Here is a 25,449-nt window from a genome sequence, read left to right as displayed (position 1 = left end):
TACGGACAAACACACACACACCCATGCCCGTGGGAGGACTCGAACCTCCGCCGGGACCAGCCGCACAGTCCATGACTGCAGCACCGAAGACCGCTCGGCTAATCACGCGCGGCAAACCTGATACGTCAAGAATTTCTTGAATCATTTGTTCCAGAATGGGGCAGCGTTAAACTACGCAACTCCCAAGAGAACAATGTTATTTTTCCCTGCTTTTAAAGCACCCTACTTTAGAAAGTCTGTTTTTAAGGAATAAACATGAAACACTTTAATAACTGAAATCTATTTTCTACGTAATACCTAATATGTTCAAGTGAGTTTCTGGTTTCTTTCCATTTCACACAGGTGGTATTTTTTGTCAGGTGACACAATAAATGGTCGTCGATTCAACCACTCTACACAAACCTAGATAATTGTCAATAACTCCACTTTGCTTGTAGCAATACCGACAGACATGTTGAAAGAATCAGAAATGTATTTCCGTACAACTTAAGTTCACGTGATCTGATTTCACAGTCTCTCTGAGTCCAGGGAGCATGAAAAGTGTAGTAGTTTGTTTACTGAAGTGTCAAAGTTTTCGATTTTACTTTTGTGGATTTACGGCCTGCAAACACAGAATGCACACACTTCAGAATAAGATGACGATCATCCAGAATGCTAACAACTAATCCTAACATACAGCTTTCAGGCCGGAAAACACACACAATTTAGTGCCATTTACCCATGCAGCACATTCAAAAATGAGGAAGCGTTTTTAAATGCTGAAGCTAACAATTTCTTTGGACTCAAAACGGAAGAAAATTCATATGTCTACATTGAATGATGTGGACAATATTCTTCTAAAGTTGTTTCAAGTACTGAGAAGTTAAAGTATTCCTACAGGTGGAAACATACTGCAAGAGAAGATTTGTGAAACTGCTCTGAAGTTCGACCTTGGAAATTTCAATGCACCGAATGACAGGCTGAATCATTTTAAAGAACACGATAGCCTGTCATTTCAAAGTGTATTTGCAGAATATAACGGAAGTAGGATTTTTTTATGAATAGGAAATTAGGGCACAGTGAAGCTAATGTGAACAGTTCAGTGACAATGTTGTTATCAGATTTGACAGCAAATCAATGCAGACAATGACAAGATATGCACGCCAATGTCACAAGCAGTAGATGAAGATACAGAGAAAATATACGAGGATATTGAACACATAATTCAGTATGTACAGGGTAATGAAAATCTAATGATTGTGGGAGAATGGAAAGTGGTGTTCCAGAATGGCGCCGCGTTAAACTACGTTTTAGAGGGTGGTGTCTGTCCTTTTGTTTCGCTTTTTTTCACTAATACCTATTTGCACGCGTTACAGGTGGGCAGCTGCGTCCAAGTCGGCTACTACGCTTTCCTGGTAACACACATGAATCCGCAGGAGATGTGCGTCCGATGTAAGTACCCGATAACTTTAAAACTACTCTTACGTTTCAGCAAATGTTACGAGCCGAAAGCGGGATTAGATCCATTGTATCAGCCATAAGCCAGCAGTACAATTTCTTCCATTTGTAAAATCTGCATTGTTTTTCTAAAAATGAATCAAAAGAATGGCAGAGTGGGCCATAACAAGCAACTTTGCCTGCAGCTCGTGGTCGTGGGGTAGCGTTCTCGCTTCCCAAGCCCGGGTTCCCGGGTTCGATTCCCGGGCGGGTCAGGGATTTTCTCTGCCTCGTGATGGCTGGGTGTTGTGTGCTGTCCTTAGGTTAGTTAGGTTTAAGTAGTTCTAAGTTCTAGGGGAATGATGACTATAGATGTTAAGTCCCATAGTGCTCAGAGCCATTTGAACCATTTTTGAACAGAATACTGGCGTTTAGAATTCCACACAGGAAGTGCCTTGTTTATCCTTTTTTGTGGTTTCGCTTTCTCTATTTTGTACAAAGCAGTAAATTAAAAAAAAAGACTTAATTAAACCTACAGCTGGAAGTGATTTGTCAATTTGATGCTGAGTAGCAATCGTAATAATGGTGTAGTCAAACTGCGAATTTTGTTAAAGGTTACAAGACGGTGGTTATTTTATTTGAGCAGTTGTGCTTTTAAGTAATTTTTCTGTTCGAGGAGAATACAGGGTGGGTTGAGGAGAAAACTTACATGCTTTCAGGGGCGTTAGTATTAGCGGTTCGGAACAGAAAGTTACATACGGATATAAAACCCATTCCGAATGGCTTCCGAGATAGAACACATTTAATATGATCTCTGTACTTTTTTCTTGAATAACTCGAAAAGTGCACCTTTCAGTGAAAACGTGTTGCAATAAAAAATTGAACTACATTAAATTTCCTACAAAAAAGGCCCTCCTCATTTGCTCTCTAGGGCTAGTAGTTTCGCGTGAAGCGCATCTGCCGTAGCTTAGGTAGTTTTTGTAGGCCAGTTCGAGGTAATTTCCCGACATGACAAACCCTAAGTGTCCTGTTTCAAATTGTTCCTCTCGGCTTCCTCTTACACTGCTGCGGTACGTTGTAAACAATAACCATATTTGAACAATACGCAAAATAAATAACGATATCATTAAATGTATTCTCTAACGGACACCATTCGGAACAGGGCATATTTACATTTGAAGTTTTTTGTTCAGAATGACCGATACTATAAGCCCTCAGAGCATGTATATTTCCTCCTGACTTACACTGTGTAACAATAATGTATTGAGTCTTTCCAGATGTTACATTGCGGAACATGACCATATGATGGAAATACAGAGCATATTTCACTCTCTATTTCATCCTGACAGGTCCCACTTGTGATCCTGAGGCAGCAGTGACGCTAATGGCATGTGTTTTAGGAATTGTAGGTGAATCTATCGTCCATAATTCACTTGGTTTATGAACTCAAATAGGGACCTCCGGAGGGAAGACGACGTTCTTTTCGAGAAACGCTATTAGGAAATCAGTTATCACTGGTTTTTCCGTCTTGAGCTTATTACAGTTTAATTAACTAAATCTGCGAAATACACAAGACACTTTCACTAATTTACACTAACACTCCCTCCAAGCCCCTCCCCCCCCCCCCCCTCTCTCTCTCTAACAAATGGTTCAAATGGCTCTGAGCACTAATGGGACTTAACATCTGTGGTCATTAGTCCCCTAGAACTACTTAAACCGAACTAACCTTAGGATATCACACACATCCATGCCCGAGGCAGGGTTCGAACCTGCGGTCGCGCGGTTCCAGATTGTAGCGCCTAGAACCGCTCCGCCACTCCGGCCGGCCAACAATATTCAATTATACAGTGGGATATAGTGCACCAACCACATACGTGTACTATGGTTGGTTGTTTGCCTGCGTCGCCCAGCGTGGAACTATACAGGGTGTTACAAAAAGGTACGGCCAAACTTTCAGGAAACATTCCTTACACACAAATTAAGAAAAGATTTTATGTGGACGTGTGTCTGGAAACGCTTAATTTCCATGTTAGAGCTCATTTTAGTTTCGTCAGTATGTACTGCACTTCCTTGATTCACCGCCAACTGGCCCAATTGAAGGAATGTAATGTTGACTTCGGTGCTTGTGTTGTCATGCGACGAATTGCTCTATAGTACTAGCATCAAGCACATCGGTACGTAGCATCAACAGGTTAGTGTTCATCACGAACGTGGTTTTGCAGTCAGTACAATGTTTACAAATGCGGAGTTGGCAGATGCCCATTTGATGTATGGATTAGCACGGGCCAATAGCCGTGGCGCGGTACGTTTGTATCGAGACAGATTTCCAGAACGAAGGTGTCCCGACAGGAAGACGTTCGAAGCAATTTATCGGCGTCTTAGGGAGCACGGAACATTCCAGCCTATGACTCGCGACTGGGGAAGACCTAGAACGACGAGGGCACCTGCAATGGACGACGCAATTCTTCGTGCAGTTGACGATAACCCTATGGTCAGCGTCATAGAAGTTGCTGCTGTACAAGGTAACGTTGACCAAGTCACTGTATGGAGACTGCTACGCAGAACCAGTTGCTTCCGTACCATGTACAGCATGTGCAGGCACTATCAGCAGCTGATTGGCCTCCACGGGTACACTTCTGAGAATGGTTCATCCAACAATGTGCCAATCCTCATTTCAGTGCGAATGTTCTCTTTACGGATGAGGCTTCATTCCAACGTGATCAAATTGTAAATTTTCACAGTCAACATGTGTGGGCTGACGAGAATCCGCACGCAATTGTGCAATCACGTCATCAACACAGATTTTCTGTGAACGTTTGGGCAGGCATTGTTGTTGATGTCTCGATTGGGCCCCATGTTCTTCCACCAACGCTCAATGGAGCACGTTATCATGATTTCATACGGGATACTCTACCTGTGCCGCTAGAACATGTGCCTTTACAAGTACGGCACAACATATGGTTCATGCACGATGGAGCTCCTGCACATTTCAGTCGAAGTGTTCGTACGCTTCTCAACAACAGATTCGGTGACCGATGGATTGGTAGAGGCGGACCAATTCCATGGCCTCCACGTTCTCTGACCTCAACCCCCTTGACTTTCATTTATGGGGGCATTTGAAAGCTCTTGTCTACGCAACCCCGGTACCAAATGTAGAGACTCTTCGTGCTCGTATTGTGGACGGCTGTGATACAATACGCCATTCGCCAGGGCTGCATCAGCGCATCAGGGATTCCATGCGACGGAGGGTGGATGCATGTATCCTCGCTAACGGAGGACATTTTGAACATTTCCTGTAACAAAGTGTTTGAAGTCACGCTGGTACGTTCTGTTGCTGTGTGTTTCCGTTCCATGATTAATGTGGTTTGAAGAGAAGTAATAAAATGAGCTCTAACATGGAAAGTAAGCGTTTCGGGACACATATCCACATAATATATTTTCTTTCTTTGTGTGTGAGGAATGTTTCGTGAAAGTTTGGTCGTACCTTTTTGTAACACCCTGTGTATCGGATTCGTGACTTACGGTCGTGGTAAATACGTGTGACCACTGTAATCACAAAAATGAAAATGTCTTTCACAGCAGGTTGGTCGCAAAATAAGTCTGCACATGTAATTCGTGTTCAGCTTCGTTAGTCTCTTTCTCCATTTGAGTTTAACAGTGTTTCAAAATTAGTGTTAAGATATGTGTGCTGGGAGAGAGAAATTATCCCCCACAGGCATTCGAAGAAACTGAACAGGCTCATTTCGCGACCAAACAGCTATGCTAAATCCATTTTTATTTTTTGTGATTGCACGCCTCTACCATGACTGTAAGTCACGTCTACGATGCTACATATTGCCCTGAATGCTCGGAAAAGGCTCCCCAACATCCTTTTTTCCACTCAGAATCTCGGCGTGCTCATTGTTCGAATCCACGGTCCGTAGGCTGACGGGCGTAGCGTTCGGCGCTAAGCGTCATTTAGCAGCGCCGTGCGCCGCCGGTAAGGTAGCCATACAAACTGCCATCCGAATGGGGTGGGGGAGGGGGGGAGGGTACATCGTCACGGAGTTTAGATTAGATTACATTACATTAGAATATTACTTGTTTCATAGATCATGAATACGACAGTTTGTACTTGTTTCATAGTAGACATTTAGTAATGATGTGGAACGTGTCAGGTTAATAAAAGGTGTCAAGACAAGATATTACATCACACAAAATATTACAGGACACTTAATATTTTTTTACATTTTTTTTTTGGGGGGTGGGGATGGGGAAATTACCCACTTACAGGACACTTAATATTTTTTTACATTTTTTTGGGGGGTGGGGATGGGGAAATTACCCACTTACTATATCCAGAAATTCATCTAATGAGTAGAAGGAGTTGCCATTCAGAAATTCTTTTGATTTCCTTTATATGTTATATGGTTATATGTCAGGCTTTTGATACTATTAGGTAAGGGACCAAGGACTTTTGTGGCTGCATAATTTCCCCCCTTCTGAGCCAAAGTTAGATTTAACCTTGAGTAGTACATTAGAATATTACTTGTTTCATAGATAATGAATACGACAGTTAGTACTTGTTTCATAGTAGACATTTAGTATTGATGTGGAACGTGTCAGGTTAATAAAAGGTATCAAGACAAGATATTACATCACACAAAATATTACAGGACACTTAATATTTTTTTACATTTTTTTTGGGGGGTGGGGATGGGGAAATTACCCACTTACTATATCCAGAAATTCATCTAATGAGTAGAAGGAGTTGCCATTCAGAAATTCTTTTGATTTCCTTTATATGTTATATGGTTATATGTCAGGCTTTTGATACTATTAGGTAAGGGACCAAGGACTTTTGTGGCTGCATAATTTCCCCCCTTCTGAGCCAAAGTTAGATTTAACCTTGAGTAGTACATTAGAATATTACTTGTTTCATAGATAATGAATACGACAGTTAGTACTTGTTTCATAGTAGACATTTAGTATTGATGTGGAACGTGTCAGGTTAATAAAAGGTATCAAGACAAGATATTACATCACACAAAATATTACAGGACACTTAATATTTTTTTACATTTTTTTTGGGGGGTGGGGATGGGGAAATTACCCACTTACTATATCCAGAAATTCATCTAATGAGTAGAAGGAGTTGCCATTCAGAAATTCTTTTGATTTCCTTTATATGTTATATGGTTATATGTCAGGCTTTTGATACTATTAGGCAAGGGACCAAAGACTTTTGTGGCTGCATAATTTCCCCCCTTCTGAGCCAAAGTTAGATTTAACCTTGAGTAGTGAAGATCATCCTTTCTCCTAGTGTTGTAGCCATGTACACTGCTATTACTTTTGAATTCGTTCGGATTGTTGATAAATTTTATAAGTGAATATATAATTATTGTGAGGCTACAGTGAAGATCCCTAGCTCTTTAAATAAATGTCTGCAGGATGATCTTGGATGAGCTCCAGCAATTATTATGTTTACACGCTTTTGTGCAATGAACACTCTTTCACTCAATTATGAGTTACCCCAGATTATGAGGCCATACGAAAGCAGAGAATGAAAATAGGCGTGGTAAGTTAATTTACTGAGTTGTATATCGCCAAAATGTACAATGACCCTAATAGGATAAGTAGCTGAATTCAAACATTTCAGGAGATCTTCAGTGTGTTTTTTCCAGTTCAACCCCTCATCACTGCTTACACCTAGAAATTTTGACTATTCTACCTTATCTGCCGATTTCTGATCGAAGTCTATATTCATTAATGGTGTCATTTCATTTAGTGCGTGGAGCTGTATAGACTGTGTTTTGTCAAAGTTTAATGAAAGCCCAATTGCAGAGAACCACTTAATAATTTTCTGAAAATCATCGTTTACAATTTCATCAGCTAATTATTGTCTGTTGGGTGTGATAGCTATACTTATATCATAGGCAAAAAGTACCAACTTTGCATCTTCGTGAATATAAAATAGCAAGTCATTAATACATATCAAGAACAGCAGAGGACCCAAGACCGAACCTTGTGGCACCCCATTCTTGATTGTTCCCCAATATGAGAAATCACCAGTTTGTTTTTGCATATCATGTGAACTGCTTATTTCAACTTTCTGCACTCTTCCATTTAGGTATGATTTAATGAGTTTCTTCCGGCATTTGGTGGGAAGCGAACGCGTTACGTGTGGCAGTGGAAATTCCTGTTCTTATGCGGTCCGAGGTGTTGCGATACACTTTCAGCTTTGGCTCTTTCGTTAAAACGTTTGACAACCGCTGATGCTGATAATCACAGCCTCGATTACGGTCTCGTTCTGTGGGCTGAACAGCGCGACCAGTTTTCCCTAAAAGACAATCCAGTGGCAAACGCATGACCACTGACCTATCCGCTGGGAGAAATGCACCAAGTGAAGCAGGTCAGAAAACAGGAATCATTGCAGTGAAAGTACAGTGCACAAGACTTGTCATTAGTAACACTTGGTTGAGAAAGTGTGACTTCCAGAACGTCGTATTTTCACAACTTTAGCCCATACTACCTACCACGTATAGAATTACCGTTACTGCTTCACTCTGAAATCTTCGCTTCGCGTCAGGGATTCAAAGATGTAATAATTGTGTGTGTGTGTGTGTGTGTGTGTGTGTGTGTGTGTGTGTGTGTGTGTGTGTGTGCGAGAGAGAGAGAGAGAGAGAGAGAGAGAGAGAGAGAGAGAGAGGTTAACCAACTTATCTTTTATGTCCACAGATGAAACCGTGATAGTAACAGAACCCCCACCCGTGCGTCATACCTATGACTACGATTACTATGACTACGACACCTACAACCCACAGCGAGGTAAGTGTTCTACTGGCCATGTTCATTCCGCTTCATTTACTGTCATCTGTATCCAGTCTGTTATTTTACTGGCATGCACTCAGTTCAGAAAATTACGTATAATATTCTGTTGGAAAAAAAAAAATTTAGTGCATTGAAAAAAAGAGAGGCGAGTGAGATTGTGAACCATAGACCGAGGTGACGAAAGTCATTGGGTACTCCGCAGTACTGCGTCGGTCCTCGTTTTTCCCGGCATACTGAAGCAACACATCAAGGCATGGACTCAACAAGTCGTTGGAAGTTCGCAGCAGAATCATTGCCATCAAGGCCGTCCATAATTGCGAATGTTTTCCCAGTGAAGGATTTTGTGCACAAACTGACCTCTCCATTACGTCACATAAATGTTCGATGGGGCCCATATCGGGCGATCTAGACGGTCAAATCGTTCTCTCGAATTGTCCAGGATGTTCTTGAAAGCGATCAGGAACAAATGTGGCCCGATGACATGGAGCACTGTCATTCATAGAAAGCCCATCGTTATTTGGGAACATGAAGCGCATTAATACACACTACTGGCTATTAAAATTGCTACACCACGAAGATGACGTGCTACAAACGCGAAATTTAACCGACAGTAAGAAGATGCTGCGATATGCAAATGATTAGCTTACGAGAGCATTCACACAAGGTTGGCGCCGATGGCTCCACCTACAACGTGCTGACATGAGGGAAGTTTCCTACCGATTTCTCATATACAAACAGCAGCTGACCGGCGTTTCCTGGTGAAACGTTGTTGTGGTACCTCGTGTAAGGAGGAGAAATGCGTACCATCACGTTTCCGACTTTGATAAAGGTCGGATTGAAGCTTACCGCGATTGCGGTTTATCGTATCGCGACATTGCTGCTCGATTTGCTCGAGATCCAATTACTGTTAGCATAATATGGAATCGGTGGGTTCAGGAGGGTAATACGGAACGCCGTGCTGGATCCCAACGGCCTCGTATCACTAGCAGTCGAGATGACAGGCATCTTATCCGCATGGCTGTAACGGATCTTGCAGCCACGTCCCGGTCCCTGAGTCAACAGATGGGGACGTTTGCAAGACAACAACCATCTGCACGAACAGTTCGATGACGTTTGCAACAGCATGGACTATCAGCTCGGAGACCATGGCTGCGGTTACCCTTGACGCTGCATCACAGATAGGAGCGCCTGCGATGGTGTACTCAACGACGAACCTGGGTGCACGAATGGCAAAACGTCATTTTCTCGGGTGAATCTAGATTCTGTTTACAGCATCATGATGGTCGCATCCGTGTTTGGTGACATCGCGGTGAACGCACATTGGCAGCGTGTATTCGTCATCGCCATATTGGCGTATCACCCGGCGTGATGGTATGTGGTGCCATTGGTTACACGTCTCGGTCACCTCTTGTTCGCATTGACGGTACTTTGAACAGAGGATGTTACATTTCCGATGTGTTACGACCCGCACTTTGCAGGTCCTGTAGGGGCCTTTCTGGATACAGAAAATGTTCGACTGCTGCCCTGGCCAGCACATTCTCCAGATCTCTCAACAATTGAAAACGTCTGGTCAATGGTGGCCGAGCAACTGGCTCGTCACAACACGCCGGTCACTATTCTTAATGAACTGTGGTATCGTGTTGAAGCTGCATGGGCAGCTGTATCTGGACATGCCATCCAAGCTCTGTTTGACTCAATGCCCAGGCGTATCAAGGTAGTTGTTCTGGGTACTGATTTCTCAGGATCTATGCACCCAAATCGCCGGAAAATGTGATCACATGTCAGTTTTAGTATAATATATCTGTCCAATGAATGCGCGTTTATCGTCTGCATTTCTTCTTGGTGTAGCAATTTTAATGGGCAGCAGTGTAGCTGTATAAGGTCTCCAAGTAGTCCAACATAACCGTTTCCAGTCGATGATCGTTGCATTTGGACCAGTTGACACAGTCCATTCCATGTAAACACAGGCCACACCGTTATGGAGCCACCAGCAGCTTGCACAGTTCCTTGTTGACAACTCGGGTCCATGGCTTTGTGATATCTGCACCACGCCACGGTTTTAGTGTTGTCCAGGACCCAACCTATATGGTCACGAGCCAAGGAGAGATTGTGTACGCTATGTCGTGGTGGCAGCAAAGACACGTCGGTCGACTGCTGGCCTGGCCGATCGACGCCCCATTTCGCCGCACTGTCCTAAAGGATACGTTCGTCGTACGTCCGACATCGATTTCTGCAGTTATTTCGCGTCGCTTTGCTTGTCTGTCAGCCATGAAAATTCTACTCAAACGCCGCTGCTCTCGGTCGATAAGTGAAAGTCACTGGCCACTGCGCTGGCTGTGTTGAGAGTTAGAGCCTCTGCACACCCCTCGCCTTGAATTTTGAATTCCCTAACGATTCCCGAAACAGGAAGTCCCTTGGGCCTAGCTCCAAGTATAAGTTCCTGTCGTGCAGTCTTAATCAGGTCGGAAATCTTTTCACATGAATCACGTAAGTACAAGTGACTGTTCCGCCAATGCACTGCCCATTTACACCTTGAGCGTGCGATACTACCGCCATCTATATATGCGCATATCGCTACCCCATGACTTTTGTCATCTCAGTGTAATTATCAGTCATGACAATGTTCATTTTACCAGGGGTAATCATACGGTTTCAACTATCACTTCGAAGGAAGCGGGGTCATACTAGATGGAGCACAAGTTCGTATTACAAAAGGTTGTGGAAATAAAATCAACTACGCCTCTTCAAAGGAACAATGCCGGCATTCGCCAGGTGCGATTTAGTGAAATAACGGAAAACCTAAATTTGGAATTGAACCATCGTCTTTCGAAATACATTTCCAGTTCTGCTAACCACTGCGCCACTTCGTTCGGTTCAATTATCACCTACAAAAAAATTAAGAGCACATTTTTTCTTCTTTTTATTGTTTATTTTTTTGGAACAGGTGCGTTTCTGCAGTCCCAGTATACAGTGAAAACCACATGGCAAAGTATCGTAACACATGACTATACAAAGAAGTCCGAGTTCTTCTGTTAGGACTGTGGCTATGGAAAACAAAAACCGTGGATTGTGTTCAAAAAATCACTATCTATTCACAATACCCTTGAATCAATACAGAGCTGAAATCTTTTTAAATGTTTATTGAAATGGTCACTGCACTCTTTTCTTTGGAACTGCGTTTACTGTTGCAGTACAATTTTTTTATGTCCTTTCATTACCATCTTCGATTTGGCGAACAACCACAAGTCGGCTAGGGCCAAATCCAGCGAATAAGGTGGGTGATACAGGACCGTGATCCTTTGCTGTCCAGAAACTCGCTCACGATCTTCACTTAGTGGGGTGGAGTATTGACTATTATTGAACAATGTGGGAAAAAATGTAAATTAGTAACAGACTAAGGCGTGCACACACTTTTATTCGATCATATAAACGTCACTACAGATTTTCGGATTTATGTTATGACATGTTCGATATGCTTGCCAACCATGGCGATGATTTGACGCAGACGAACAGCGAAATTCTGCGTGACCCGCTGAAGTGTCAGAACATCGATGCTGTCGATGACCTCCAGAATGGCTGTTTTCAGCTCAGCAATGCACTCCGTCTTCAGGCCACAAGTGGCCCATCGGGACCATCCGACCGCCGTGTCATCCTCAGATTGGATGCGGATAGGAGGGGCGTGTGGTCAGCGCATTGCTCTCCCGGTAGTTATGATGGTTTTCTGTGACCGGAGTCGCTACTATTCGATCGAGTAGCTGCTCAGTTGTCATCACGAGGCTGAGTGCACCCAGAAAAATGGCAACAGCGCATGGCGGCCTGGATGGTCAACCATCCAAGTGCCGGCCACGGCCGACAGCGCTTAACTTTGGTGATCTCACGGGAACCGGTGTATCCAGTGCAGCAAGACCGTTGCCTTCAGCTCAGCAATGGTTTTGGGGTTATTGCTTTACACCCTCTCTTTAATATAGCCCCACAAAATCAGAATATGCTGGATAATCGAGGCTCATGCCAGTGACCTCTGGTACCCATAGCCAGAATGCGGTCGCCAAAGTGCTCCTCCAGGACATTAAAGACTCAACTGCTTCGGTGGGGTCGAGTTCTGTCTTGCATGAACCACATATTTTCGAAATCAGGGTCACTTTGGATAATGGGGATGAAATCATCTTCCAAAACCTTAAAGTACCATTCGGTAGCCATCGTGCCATCAAGGAATATCGCACCGATTATTCCGTGACTGGACACACAGTCACCTCTGGAAGGTGAAGAGACTTCTCGATCTCGAAATGCGGATTCTCAGTCCCCCCTCCCATACGCGCCAGTTTTGCTTATTGACGAACCCATGCAAATGAAAGTGTGGTTCGTCGCTAAACCAAACCGCACAGCGCATACTAACGCCCATGTTACGCCGTGGGCAGTAGTGCAGCCTGAACGTCCTAACGCTAGCCCTTTAGCAGTTAGACGATTTTATTTCGTATACTTCAATTATTGTGATTTTGTACCTGACTCCCGGGCTATTCTGATCGCATTCGACTAATTCTCGCCCACAAATACAAAACTTAACAAAACCTTGACGCAGCCTAACTGCTCCGCCGCCATTTTCCGACGAGTGGCAGACATGAAGTGTTGCAGTCGCGGTCGAGACACCTGCTGCAGCGACGCTAACACTTCCGTCTCCTACACTTCAAGGATCTTAACACCGAACCTCATCACGAGACAGATTTGCAGTTTGGAATTTCACTCAAGCAGTACTCAATGAACTGAGACACATGGCGTGAAAGAAAAACAAAAATGGTGGCGCCTCCCAGTAAGTGGGAGTATCGTGCGGGTAATTCGTCGCAACACTAATCCATGCTGAGCTGGTGGAAGTGTAGGAAAACAATGCACCATTATACAACAAAAATCAAATGGCTCTGGGCACTATGGGACTTAACTTCTGAGGTCATCAGTCCCCTAGAACTTAGAACTACTTAAACCTAACTAACCTAAGGATATCACACACATCCATGCCCGAGGCAGGATTCGAACCTGCGACCGTAGCGGTCACGCGGTTCCAGACTGTAGCGCCTAGAGCCGCTCGGCCACTCCGGCCGGTATTATACAATACAGTGGTTTCCTGTCGGAGAGGCTACTATTGCTATCATACAATTCTGAACGACGAAGAATCGCGTTGTCTCCGTCCATGAAATACAGAAGGCAACAGATACCGGCGCTGAAGTTGATTCCATTCAGAAGGATTTCGAGACTGTTGTGCACTTTCATTCAACGAATAAAATTCTAGCGTACAGAGTATCGGACAAGTTTTGTGGCTGGCCTGAAGAGTTCCTAGTAAATAATTCCCATCCGTTTTGAAGTAACACATCCTAGTAAACGGTCAGGTCAAAAGCGAGCCTAATGCTCGTTTGTACAGAGTAAGTCTCAATCGAATTAAATTTGTAAGTTGATGAACAGTTAAATCAATTAAGATTAAACTGAACTTCGGGAAAGGTATCTCTTAGCACTTAATTAAATCTAAAATAAAGACTCTCAGATCAACATGAAATAAAATATTAAAAATAAAATAGTGACTGATAAGCAGATGGCTGTGAAATGCCACCCTGAAGAGCTGGATGGGTTGCATTGGTAAGCAACGTTAGAATCGCAATTGAGAAACCACTGAACATTTATTTACGGATTAAATTACACAGCAACATCAATTAAAAATCAAAATTGCAAGGGAATGCCAGACATTCATAATACAGTACCCACTTCATAAATCATATCTCAAGAGACGGCCGGAATACAGAATAAGTAAAAATGAAGGAGTCATCAAATTACACGCATATACACTTTCGTACCAACAATTTACACACACACATAGAAGAAACCAGAAGGATAACTCTCTACACCAAATTTATACACGACGGACCGCAGACTAAGTATGAAATTACAATTAAATCAATACCATTAGCTGCTGACGAGTGTTGATATACATCAACGGGGACAGTTGAAAATGTGTGCCCCGACCGGGACTCGAACACGGGATCTCCTGCTTACATGGCAGACGCTCTATCCATCTGAGCCACCGACGGCACGGAGGACAATGCGATTACAGGCATTTATCGCTGGCACGCTCCCCGCGAGACACACATTCTCAACTCATAGTCCAGACACTACACCCGTAGTGCCCGTGCCATTATACCCATTACTCGCGGCAGACAATCCCCCGAGTCCCATAAGAGTTCAGGCAAATCGTGTGCATCCGCACTGAAGAAGGTAATCAGCCGGTTAGCCTTCCGAAAGAACAGATGCCATCTTCATACAGACCAAGTAGTTTACCGGTTAACCGTGGGCTTAATAACTCGCATAGAAATTCTCCACTCCGTAAGTAAGAAAGATGCGGAAACGGTGAGGATGGAAGCGACTGGCACACGATTTCAAATTCAGGCTGAAGAACGAAATTGAATAAACGATAATTTTGAGCTGAAGGAACCATTTAATGTGGAACACTCACATTCATCGAAGTTCGTAAGGCAAATGCCAAACTGATATTGACTGAAAGAATCCTCAGGAACTGTAGTACATCCACGACGTAGTTAGGTTACAAAACCGTCGTTCGACCAGCGTCAATACTTCTCGCCAGTCTTGAATTCATACCAGGTAGGTAATGTGTTCGGTCCCACGGAGGCATCCACTAAAGAGGCAAGTAGTCACAATACCACAAGTTTATTTTCCTAACACAACTTTAACAAAATCCTCAATGTATTATGGAGGTAAAACTGTTTTAAGTCTGAAATTAAACAAAGTTCTTCCACAAACGAAGAAACAACAGTTCTTCAATGACAAACAACCTCAGAGTTCCTGAATCCAAAACACAAATAACTGAGTTTCTCAACATGTGGCATTAATCGCAATACTCTTTAAATCAGCCAAATCTTGTAATCTGAATGAAGTTCAGTACGAAGAAGATTTCTCAGGTCTTGGATTTTGAAAATAAAGTGCTTATTCTAATTTAAGTAGTGAAAGCAAAACAGTTTCAACATATTTTTTCATTAGTACATCACAGGAAAGCACCGATGGTCCAGCAGTCTATCCGTCAAGGATAGAAGCGCAAAGTCAAGTCTTGGCACTATTTAGTCGGTGAAGATTTGCTGATGACATTGCTACCTCAGTAAAAATGAAGCAGAATTGCAGGATATGTTGATTGCAATGAAGAGTCTAATGTCTACAGAATATAGATTGAGAGTAAATAGAAAGAAGACGAAAGTAATGAGAGGCTGCAGATATAAGAACAGCGAGAAGACAAGGTTAAGGAACTTTGCTACCTACGCAGCAAAAAACCCATGACGGACGGAGCAAGGAGGACATAAACAGCAAACTAGAACTGACAAAATGAACATTCCTGGCCAAGAAAAGTATACTACTCTTAAACATACAGTAGGACATAATTTGAGAACGAAATTTTGGACAATGTACGTTTGGAGGACTGTATAGTAGTGAAACATGAACCTTGGGAATATTGGAATAGAAGAGAATCGAAGGACTTGACATGTGGTGCTACAAAACAGTGTTGAAAATAAGGTGGAGTGAGAAGATAAGTGATGAGCGGGTTCACCTCAGAATCGACGAGGGAAAGAAAATATGGCAAACATTGACAAGAAGAAGGGACAGGGTGTTACATCTGTTATGATTGGATTGTTTGGGGGAAGAGACCAAACAGCGACGTCATCTGTCTCATCGGATTAGGGAAGGACGGGGAAGGAAGTCGGCCGTGCCCTTTCAAAGGAACCATCCCGGCATTTAACTGGAGCGATTTAAGGAAATCACGGAAAACCTAAACCAGGATGGCCGGACGCGTGATTGAACCGACGTCCTCCCGAATGCGAGTCCAGTGTGCTAACCATCTGTTATGACATCGGGTCATGAGATCGAGGAGTAAGTTCCATGGTACTAGAGGGAGCTGTAAAGGGTAAAAATTTTACATGAAGACTGAGATTGGGAAACATACAACAAAACATTGAGAATGTAGGTTGCAAGTGCTACTCTGAGATGAGAAGGCTCGTGGCGGGCCACATCAAAGCAATCATAAGTATCGATAGTCATGCAGCCTCGAAAAGTCCGGTAAGGATAGAAGCACAGGTAAAGTCTTGGCACTATCTTGTCAATGAAGAAAAAACTGTAGAAATTATACCAAGTCGCACATAGCACATCGCTGATTACGCTGAGAGTCCAGACGGAGAAGGTGGTGTGCTGGAGCGGGCGATGGTGGAGGAGTACAAAGGGAAACGTAGTGGAGACCTGGTTGGTTGCTAGGTGCAATGGAACTGCTCCTCTAGGCTCGCCATCCGGCCTTAATAGCTGCCTTGAGGAAGGGATTAATGCACGTCCAATTTAGTCACGTGTCCTCCAGAGGCAGGAAGAGAGTGCCACGTCAACGACAACCACCTTTGCCATGCACGCCGCGTCCTGCCCTGGGAGTAACTCTGCCGTAGCCAACTGTCTGTTCCGTAGAGACGGAGCTCGCGGCAACCCAAACGACTTAGAAGTTGTGCGGGGTTCTAACATTCTGCGTGGTGTCTGTTGTTCTAGGGTGTCTCCCTACCACTTTCGCGCAACGACGCTCTGAGCGTGTTCTTTAAGGAACGGCTAATACACTGAAGCGCCAAAGAAACTCTTCAATTACAGAGATGTGTAAACAGGCAAAATATGGTGCTGCGGTCTACAACGCCTATGTAAGACAACAAGTGTTTGGCGCAGTTACTAGATCGGTTACTGCTCCTGCAATGGCAGGTTATCAAGATTTGAGTGAGTTCGATCATAGTGTTACAATTCGGGCACAGGCGACGAGACACAGCATCTTCGAGGTAGGGTTTTCCCGTACGACCATTTCACGAGTGTACCATGAAAATCAGGAATCTGGTAAAACATCAAATCTTTGACATCGCTACGGCCAGAAAAAGATCCTGCAACAATGGGACCAACGACAACTGAAGAAAATAGTCCAGCGTGACAGAAATGCAAACCTTCCGTAAACTGCTGCAGATTTCAATGTTGGGCCAGTAAGTAGCAGCGTCCAACATCTTCGATTCGGCCTTTCGAAGCTGAAGGCCCACTCGTGTACCCTTGATGATACCTTAGACGACTGCACGACAAAATACTTTACGCCTCGGCTGGGCCCCTCAACACCGACATCGGACCGTTGATGAATGGAAATATGTTGCCTCGTCGGTCGAGTCTCGTTTCAAATTGTATCGAGTGAATGGACGTGTATGGGTATGGAGACAACTCATGCATCCATGGGCCCTGCATGTCAGCAGTGGACTGTTCAAGCTGGTGGAGGCTCTGTAATGCTGTGATGTGTGTGCCTTTGGAATGATATGGAGCTCCTGATACGTCTAGATATAACTTTGACAGGTGACATGTACGTGAGCATCCTGTCTGATCACCTACATCCATTCATGTTCACTGCGCATTCCGACTGACTAGGGAAGATCCAGCTGTACAATGAGACATCCCACACGACCAGATACGGTCGCAGGTTCGAATTCTGCCTCGGGCATGGATGAGTGGGATGTCCTTAGGTTAGTTAGGTTTAAGTAGTTCTAAGTTCTATGGGACTGATGACCTCAGAAGTTAAGTCCCATAGTGCCCAGAGCCATTTTTGAGCCACACGTCCAGAATTGCTGCAGAGTGGCTCTAGGAATATTGAGAGACCAATGTCCGAGTACCCAGACTAGTGAACAGGGGTCGATAAGAGGTTCGCAAATTTACACCTCGGATTGGCCAAACTACCCGTTTCTGAGCCAAAAATATCCTTTGACAATGGGAAGATTCACACCAAAATATATCACGCGATATAAGAGACTGAAAATAAGCAAAGTAGACTACTCTTAGTGTCGAACCATCACGTACTTCATATACCATTCGAATAGTGAAAATGGTAGCATTAACTCTTTGAACAAGATCCTGAACGTGGGCTTTCCACAACAGTTTACAATCTATTTGAAGACCTAGAAATTTGAACTATTCAGTTTCAGTACTAAGATGCTCGTTCTGTGAAATTAGAACGTCAGGTTTTGTTGAATTGTGTGGTAGAAAGTGTAAAAAAAAATGATTATTGTGGTGGTTTAGCGTTAATTTATTTTCTACACGCCATGAACTTATGTCACGAACTGCAGTATTTGAAGCAGTGCCAATGTTGTGCACAACATTCTTTGCTACCAAGATAATGTCATCAGCAAACACAAATATTTTAAAATCACATGTAATACTAGAGGGCATATCATTTCTATAAAAAAGGATCCCTGGGGAACCCCCACCTCCCATTTGACTGCGCTTCACTCAGACCCCACAACAACAGCCGTTCTCAACACTGAGGATAATGTCCTTTTGCAGAATCTGTGGATACGTTTTTATCCTTGGCAGGCGACAACTGATATTTAAGTTTTCTCTGACAAAATTATCTTCGCTGATCATCTGAAAATTCGACCACCCCCACTTTACGTAGTATCTATGTCGCTCTCAGACGTCGGACCCGTCAATTGGCAAGACTCAATGTCACCAGCTGCATCTTCGAAGGTGTCCAGCGCAAATTTGTACGAAAATCCAAGAGCCGAAAAGTTTCTTCGACCACGGTCATATAGCCTGGAAGACATCACCAACAGTCACAAATGCTGCTTCTTTGGCCCATCAAATTTTGCCTCGCCTCCCTGTATTCTACTGACATAGCGTCCAGTGAGTTCTTTCTCTGTCCTTTGATGAAGAAACCATCTCATGGCAGGCATTTCAAGAATGACGACGAAATGATTTTAGTGGCTGAACGTTTCCTGAAGAGCCCAAAGTCTGCGCCAAGTCAACCATCATAGGGAAAAATGTGTCGTATTGAAAGGTGAATGTGTGGAGGAATACCAACACCAACATTCATGGCTGCTTTTCATTTCTTTGAGGTTATAACTGAAACTTCTTGAGAACCCCTTGAATTTGGTTAAAACTGCTCCAGTTATTGAGATCTACTCTCCAGCATACATGTATTTTCATTTATGTGGAGTGACAGTAAATTAGTACCGTTTCATTCCTTCCAGGGAGTTACAGCGACATACTTCGTAGGTTGTGGGGCTATGAACCGTATCCTCCCTCCGAGGAGAGTGGCAAACCATATGGGAAGGACGCAGCAAATACCACGGACGGTGGGCTAGCGAACTCTAGCTATGCAGCCAACACCACAGATGACGAGCAGACAAACTCAAGCTATGCAGCCGAAACAACAGATGGTGAGCCAACAAAATCGAGCTATGCAGCCGACACCACAGATGGTGAGCCTACAAAATCGAGCTATGCAGCCAACACCACAGATGCTACGCCAACAAACTCAAGCTATGCAGGCAACACCACAGATGCTACGCCAACAAACTCAAGCTATGCAGGCAACACCACAGATGCTACGCCAACAAACTCAACCTAAGCTGGCTCTAAAGGTGCGCCCAGAGAATGTGTTTTTTTGTTCAACTTTGTGAGTGCACTTACACTTCTAATAGAGCAAGCATGCACGTGTATTTGTGCGTACGCAATTTGTTCAACATGGAGAGTATGCATCAGAGCGCATTGCTTCCCATTCTTGTTAGGAGTCTCTCGCACTGTAGATGAAAGGCAGTTGGGGTCCAGGGTGTTCAGTTGTGCAGTAAATTCAGATTACGCTTTAGGGTGATTTATTTATAGTTATGTATGGTGACTCCAAAAAAAACACGATGAAGTTTATAGACGATTACAGATACAGAACGCCATTTCTATAGATAATTTGAATTAAAATTTGAGATATAATGGTCTGAGCGCCAAGTATTAACTCACATTGGCGGGTACTAAAAATAAGATAAAAGTAGATATTCTAAACAGTAAATTACATCTCGGAACAGGAAGACAGGGAAGAAGACGCTTAGAAATTTATGAGAAATCCACGTAGACACTGTAGAGAAACATTCACACTATTGCGACATAATATAACAGCAGTTGAGAAGTCTGATACAACAAGAAAAGAAAAGGATGGGATAGGTGAAACTCCTCAAGAACAACTAGCAACGAAGGGCAGTGAGGGTACAAACAACACATAGTCTTTGAAGCTGAGGTCAATGACATCCTCGAATTTGTAGAGTCTGAGGATCTTAATCTACGTATAACTTTTTTAAATGCGTAAACAACGTTTTTCATAAAGTACGAATAACATGTTAACAGTCTCGTAACGATCATCAACCGCCCTAAAGTATTTATCTTCTTTCAGGGATAATCAATGAAATACTTCGTTACGAAACGCGAAAAAAAATAGCTCATACTGGTCGCCATGTACCAGCTAAAGAGATGTTAATGCTAGCCTTGTCGCTGAGAAATTGCATTACGCATAACAGTATCTTGCCTGGAGATCGTAGTAAGATTCCCAAGCAGAAGATCAAAATCTTGCTGTTACCTCTTTCCGAAATTTGCTAATAAATCGTCGCCGTCAGTGTGTTTATCCGGCATATACTACCTCTAATGATTACATACTGCCCTACCTTCAGTGTTCTTTTAGCAAAGATTTCGATACATAGCACGCAGCTTGAAAAATAAGGCACATACGGAGACGACAGTGCAGAAGCACACACTAAAATTTATCAATTTTTGCACGTGCGATTTTCCACTGCGCCAGTGAAAGAGCAGAGGGAAAGAGGCGTTTTCAAGACATACATTAACATTTTTAAAGTCGAGAAGAATGACTCAAATGAAGCCAAAATCGGATAGTATGTACTATAAGAGACCTATACTGTAATTAATGGAATCATATAACTTGTAAAAAAATCCTCGCCGGTAGTTCTAAATGTGCAAAAATGTAACATAATGCAGATGAGTAGGAAGATCCATCCGGTAATGTTTAAACCTGTGTAGTTTGTATACTGTGATTCTGGCGTCCTGCTCGACACGGTCAAGTCGTTTAAACATCTGAGCGTAACGTTGTAAAGCGATACGAGACGGAGCGAGCACGCGAGAACTGTGGCAGGGAAGGCGAATGGTGTACTTCGGTTCATTAGGATGATAATGATGATGATGATGATGACGTTTGGTTTGTGGGACGCTCGACTGCGTGGCCATCAGCGACCGTACAAAGTCTCAATCTTCTCGTACTCCAGTGTTTTACGCAGTCTAATGTAGCCACTATCACGAATTATGATGATCATGAGATGATGAACAATACGAACACGCAGTCCCCGGGCAAAGAAAATCCCCGATCCGGCCTGGAATCGAACCCGGGACTCCGTAATCCAGAGGCAGCAACGCTAGCCACTAGACCACGAACTGCGGACAGGTTCACTGGGAGAATATTACGAAAGAGTGGCTCCCTTGTAAAGGAGACCTCATATAGGACGCTAGTGAGACCTAGTCTTGAGTATTGGTCGAGTGTTTGTGATCCGTACCAGGTCGGATTGAAGGGAGATAGCGTAGCAGTTCAGAGGTGGGGTGCTAGATTTGTTACCGGTAAGTCTGAATTAGACGTTAGCGTTATGGAGATGCATCGGGAACACAAATGGGAATTCCTGGAGGGAACGCAAACCCTATCGAGAAAACTTAGAGAACGGCATCTGAAGCTAAAAATCCGAACGATTCTACTGCCGCCAACACACATTGCGCGTAAGAACCACGCAGATAAGATTCGAGAAATCAGGGCTCACACGAAAGCATACAGACAGTCGTTTTTCCGTCGCTCTGTTTGCGACTAGAACAGAAAGGGAAATGACTGGCAGTGATACAGGGCTCCCTCCACCGCGCACCGTACGGTAGCTTGCTGTGTATCTACACTATCAGATCAAAAGTATCCGGACACCACCAAAAACATACGTTTTTCATATTAGGTGCATTGTGCTGCTACCTGCTGCCAGGTACTCCATTCCAGAGACCTCATTAGTCATTAGACATGGTGAGAGAGCAGAATGGGGCACTCTGCACGGACTCCGAACGTGGTCAAGTGATTGTGTGTCACTTGTGTCATACGTCTGTACGCGACATTTCCACAGTCCTAAACGTCCCTGTTGTTGTTGTTGTTGTCTTCAGTCCTGAGACTGGTTTGATGCAGCTTCCCATGCCACTCTATCCTGTGCAAGCTTCTTCATCTCCCAGTACTTACTGCAACCTACATCCTTCTGAATATGCTTAGTGTATCCATCTCTTGGTCTCCCTCTACGACTTTTACCCTCCACACTGCCATCCAATGCTAAATTTGTGATCCTTTGAGGCGTCAGAACATGTCCTACCAACCGGTCCCTCTTTCTTGTCAAGTTGTGCCACAAACTCCTCCCCAATTCTATTCAATACCTCCTCATTAGTTATGTGATCTACTAATTTAATCTTCAGCATTCTTCTGTAGCACCACATTTCGAAAGCTTTTATTCTCTTCTTGTCCAAACTATTTATCGTCCATGTTTCACTTCCGTACACTGCTACACTCCACACAAATACTTTCAGAAATGACTTCCTGACACTTAAATCTATACTCGATGTTAACAAATTTCTCATCTTCAGAAACGCTTTCCTTGCCATTGCCAGTCTACATTTTATATCCTCTCTACTTCGATCATCATCAGTTATTTTGCACCCCAAATAGCAAAACTCCTTTACTACTTTCAGTGGATCATTTCCTAATCTAATTCTCTCAGCATCATCCGACTTAATTCGACTACATTCCATGAGCCTCGTTTTGCTTTTGTTGATGTTCATCTTGTATCCTCCTTTCAAGACACTGTCCATTCCGTTCAACTGCTCTTCCAAGTACTTTGCTGCCTCTGACAGAATTACAAAGTCATTGGCGAACCTCAAAGTTTTTATTTCTTCTCCATGGACTTTAATACCTACTCCAAATTTCTCTTTTGTTTCCTTCACTGCCTGCTCAATATATAGATTGAATAACATCGTGGACAGGCTACAAACCGGTCTCACTCCCTTCCCAACCGCTGCTTCCCTTTCACGTCCCTCGACTCTTATAACTGCCATCTGGTTTCTGTAAAAATCGTAAATAGCCTTTCGCTCCCTGTATTTTACTCCTGCCACCTTCAGATTTTGAAACAGAGTAATCTAGTCAACATTGTCAAAAGCTTTCTCTAAGTCGACAAATGCTAGAAATGTAGGTTTGCCTTTCCTTAATAAGATAAGTCGTAGGGTCAGTATTGCCTCACGTGTTCCAACATTTCTACGGAATCCAAACTGATCTTCCCCGAGGTCGGCGTCTACCAATTTTTCCAATTGTCTGTAAAGAATTCGCGTTAGTATTTAGCAGCTGTGACTTATTAAACTGATAGTTCGGTAATTTTCACATCTGTCAACACCTGCTTTCTTTGGGATTGGAATTATTATATTCTTCTTAAAGTGTGAGGGTATTTCACCTGTCTCATACATCTTGCTCACCAGATGGTAGAGTTTTGTCAGGACTGGCTCTCCCAAGGCCGTCAGTAGTTCCAATGGAATGTTGTCTACCCCCGGGGCCTTGTTTCGACTCAGGTCTTTCAGTGCTCTGTCGAACACTTCACGTAGTATCGTATCTCCCATATCATCTTCATCTACCTCCTCTTCCATTTCCATAATATTGTCCTCAAGTACATCGCCCTTGTATAGACCCTCTATATACTCCTTCCACCTTTCTGCTCAAAATGGCTCTGAGCACTATGCGACTTAACTGCTTTGGCTATCAGTCGCCTAGAACTTAGAACTAATTAAACCTAACTAACCTAAGGACATCACACACATCCATGCCCCAGGCAGGATTCGAACCTGCGACCGTAGCGGTCGCTCGGCTCCAGAATGTAGCGCTCAGAACCGCACGGCCACTCCGGCCGGCCACCTTTCTGCTTTCCCTTCTTTGCTTATAACTGGGTTTCTGTCTGATCTCTTGATATTCATACAAGTGGCTCTCTCTTCTGCATAGGTCTCTTTAATGTTCCTGTAGGCAGTATGTATCTTACCCCTAGTGAAATAAGCCTCTATATCCTTCCATCCCTAGGTCCACTGTTTCCGATGTGGTAGTGAAATGGAAACTTGAAGGGACATGTACAGGACAAAAAAACGTACAGGCGATAGTTGAAGAGGGTCGTATTGTATAATAAATAGATATCTATCCAGACCATCACACAGGAATTCCGAACTGCGTCAGGACCCACTGCAAGTATTATGACAGTTAGGCATGAGGTGAACGGTTGGGAAGGAAATAAATTAATACAGCATATAAGCGTTACTTGGTATTATCAAGTATTGTAGACTAGATACTTTTCATTCTTTTACTCGAGTTGTGCCACAAATTTCTTTCACTAAAAAACTGACATCAGTCTCGACCATAGTACTTACTAATTTTATACAACCTTTCGCGTTTCGGCCTTAAACCATTCTCGAAGGCTCAAAATATCTTCAACACATTTTTGATAATACGAAACCGAATTTGTCAAGCAAGTATCAGGTGTACATTGCTTGATGACATCATAGTTGTGAAACATGGATATAAAGTTTCTGGTCTACATTGCATGATGTCATCAGCATCCAAGCCGGACGCGTGTGCCCGAGCGGTTCTAGGTGCTTCAGTCCGGAACCGCGCTCCTGCTACAGTCGCAGGTTCGAATCCTGCCTCGGGCGTGGATGTGTGTTATGTCTTTAGGTTAGTTAGGTTCAAGTAGTCTACGTCTAGGGGACTGATGACCTCAGATGTTAAGTCCCATAGTGCTTAGAGCCATTTGAACCATTAGCATCCAAAACATGGATACAAAGGGGCCGTTCTATGTAATGACATCAGTATGTAAAAGATGGATACAAAGTATCTGGTCTATATTACTTGACGACATTAGTATCCAAAACATGAATACAAAGTATCCGGTCTGTAATGGATAATTTCATTAGCATCCAAAACGTGAATACGAAGTATCCGGTTTACATTGCATGATGATATCAGTATCCAAAACACGGATAGAAAATATCTGGTCTACACTGCATGATGATATTAATATCCAAATCATGGATACCAAGTATCTGGTCTACACCACTTGATGGCATTAGCATCCACAACATGGATACAAAGTTTCTGTTCTTTGTAATGACATCAGTATCCTAAAAATGGTTGTAAAGTCTATATTACTTAATGTCATCAGGTAATGGGAGCAGATGTTTTGTATCCATGTTTTGGATACTGATATCATGCAATGTAGACCAGATAGTTTGTGTTCATGTTTATCAAATTCAGATTCTTTTTACCTA

The 25,449-nt window shown here is 43.3% G+C and overlaps 2 protein-coding genes across 4 annotated transcripts in view; one reads left to right on the top strand and one right to left on the bottom strand.

The window, feature by feature from the left end:
• The window catches only part of LOC126292035 (amyloid-beta-like protein), a 1,795,419-nt gene that overhangs the window by 552,182 nt on the left and 1,217,788 nt on the right, over positions 1-25,449 (bottom strand). The window lies entirely within an intron of this gene.
• LOC126292038 (uncharacterized) overlaps positions 1-25,449 on the top strand; it is a 56,645-nt gene that overhangs the window by 6,836 nt on the left and 24,360 nt on the right. The window contains exons 3-5 of one of the 3 annotated variants that reach the window (XM_049985831.1): positions 1,356-1,431; positions 8,134-8,223; positions 19,284-19,583. In XM_049985831.1, coding sequence (XP_049841788.1) covers positions 1,356-1,431; positions 8,134-8,223; positions 19,284-19,583 — 466 coding nt within the window. Of the gene's footprint in view, positions 1-1,355; positions 1,432-8,133; positions 8,224-19,283; positions 19,626-25,449 lie in introns of all 3 variants that reach the window. The other 2 variants (XM_049985830.1, XM_049985832.1) reach the window with 2 other exon arrangements.

This window comes from Schistocerca gregaria, chromosome 9 (assembly GCF_023897955.1).
Source record: "Schistocerca gregaria isolate iqSchGreg1 chromosome 9, iqSchGreg1.2, whole genome shotgun sequence".
NCBI lineage: Eukaryota > Metazoa > Arthropoda > Insecta > Orthoptera > Acrididae > Schistocerca > Schistocerca gregaria.
The sequence above is the reverse complement of the archived record's forward strand: the minus strand, read 5'-3'. Positions and strand labels throughout refer to the sequence as shown.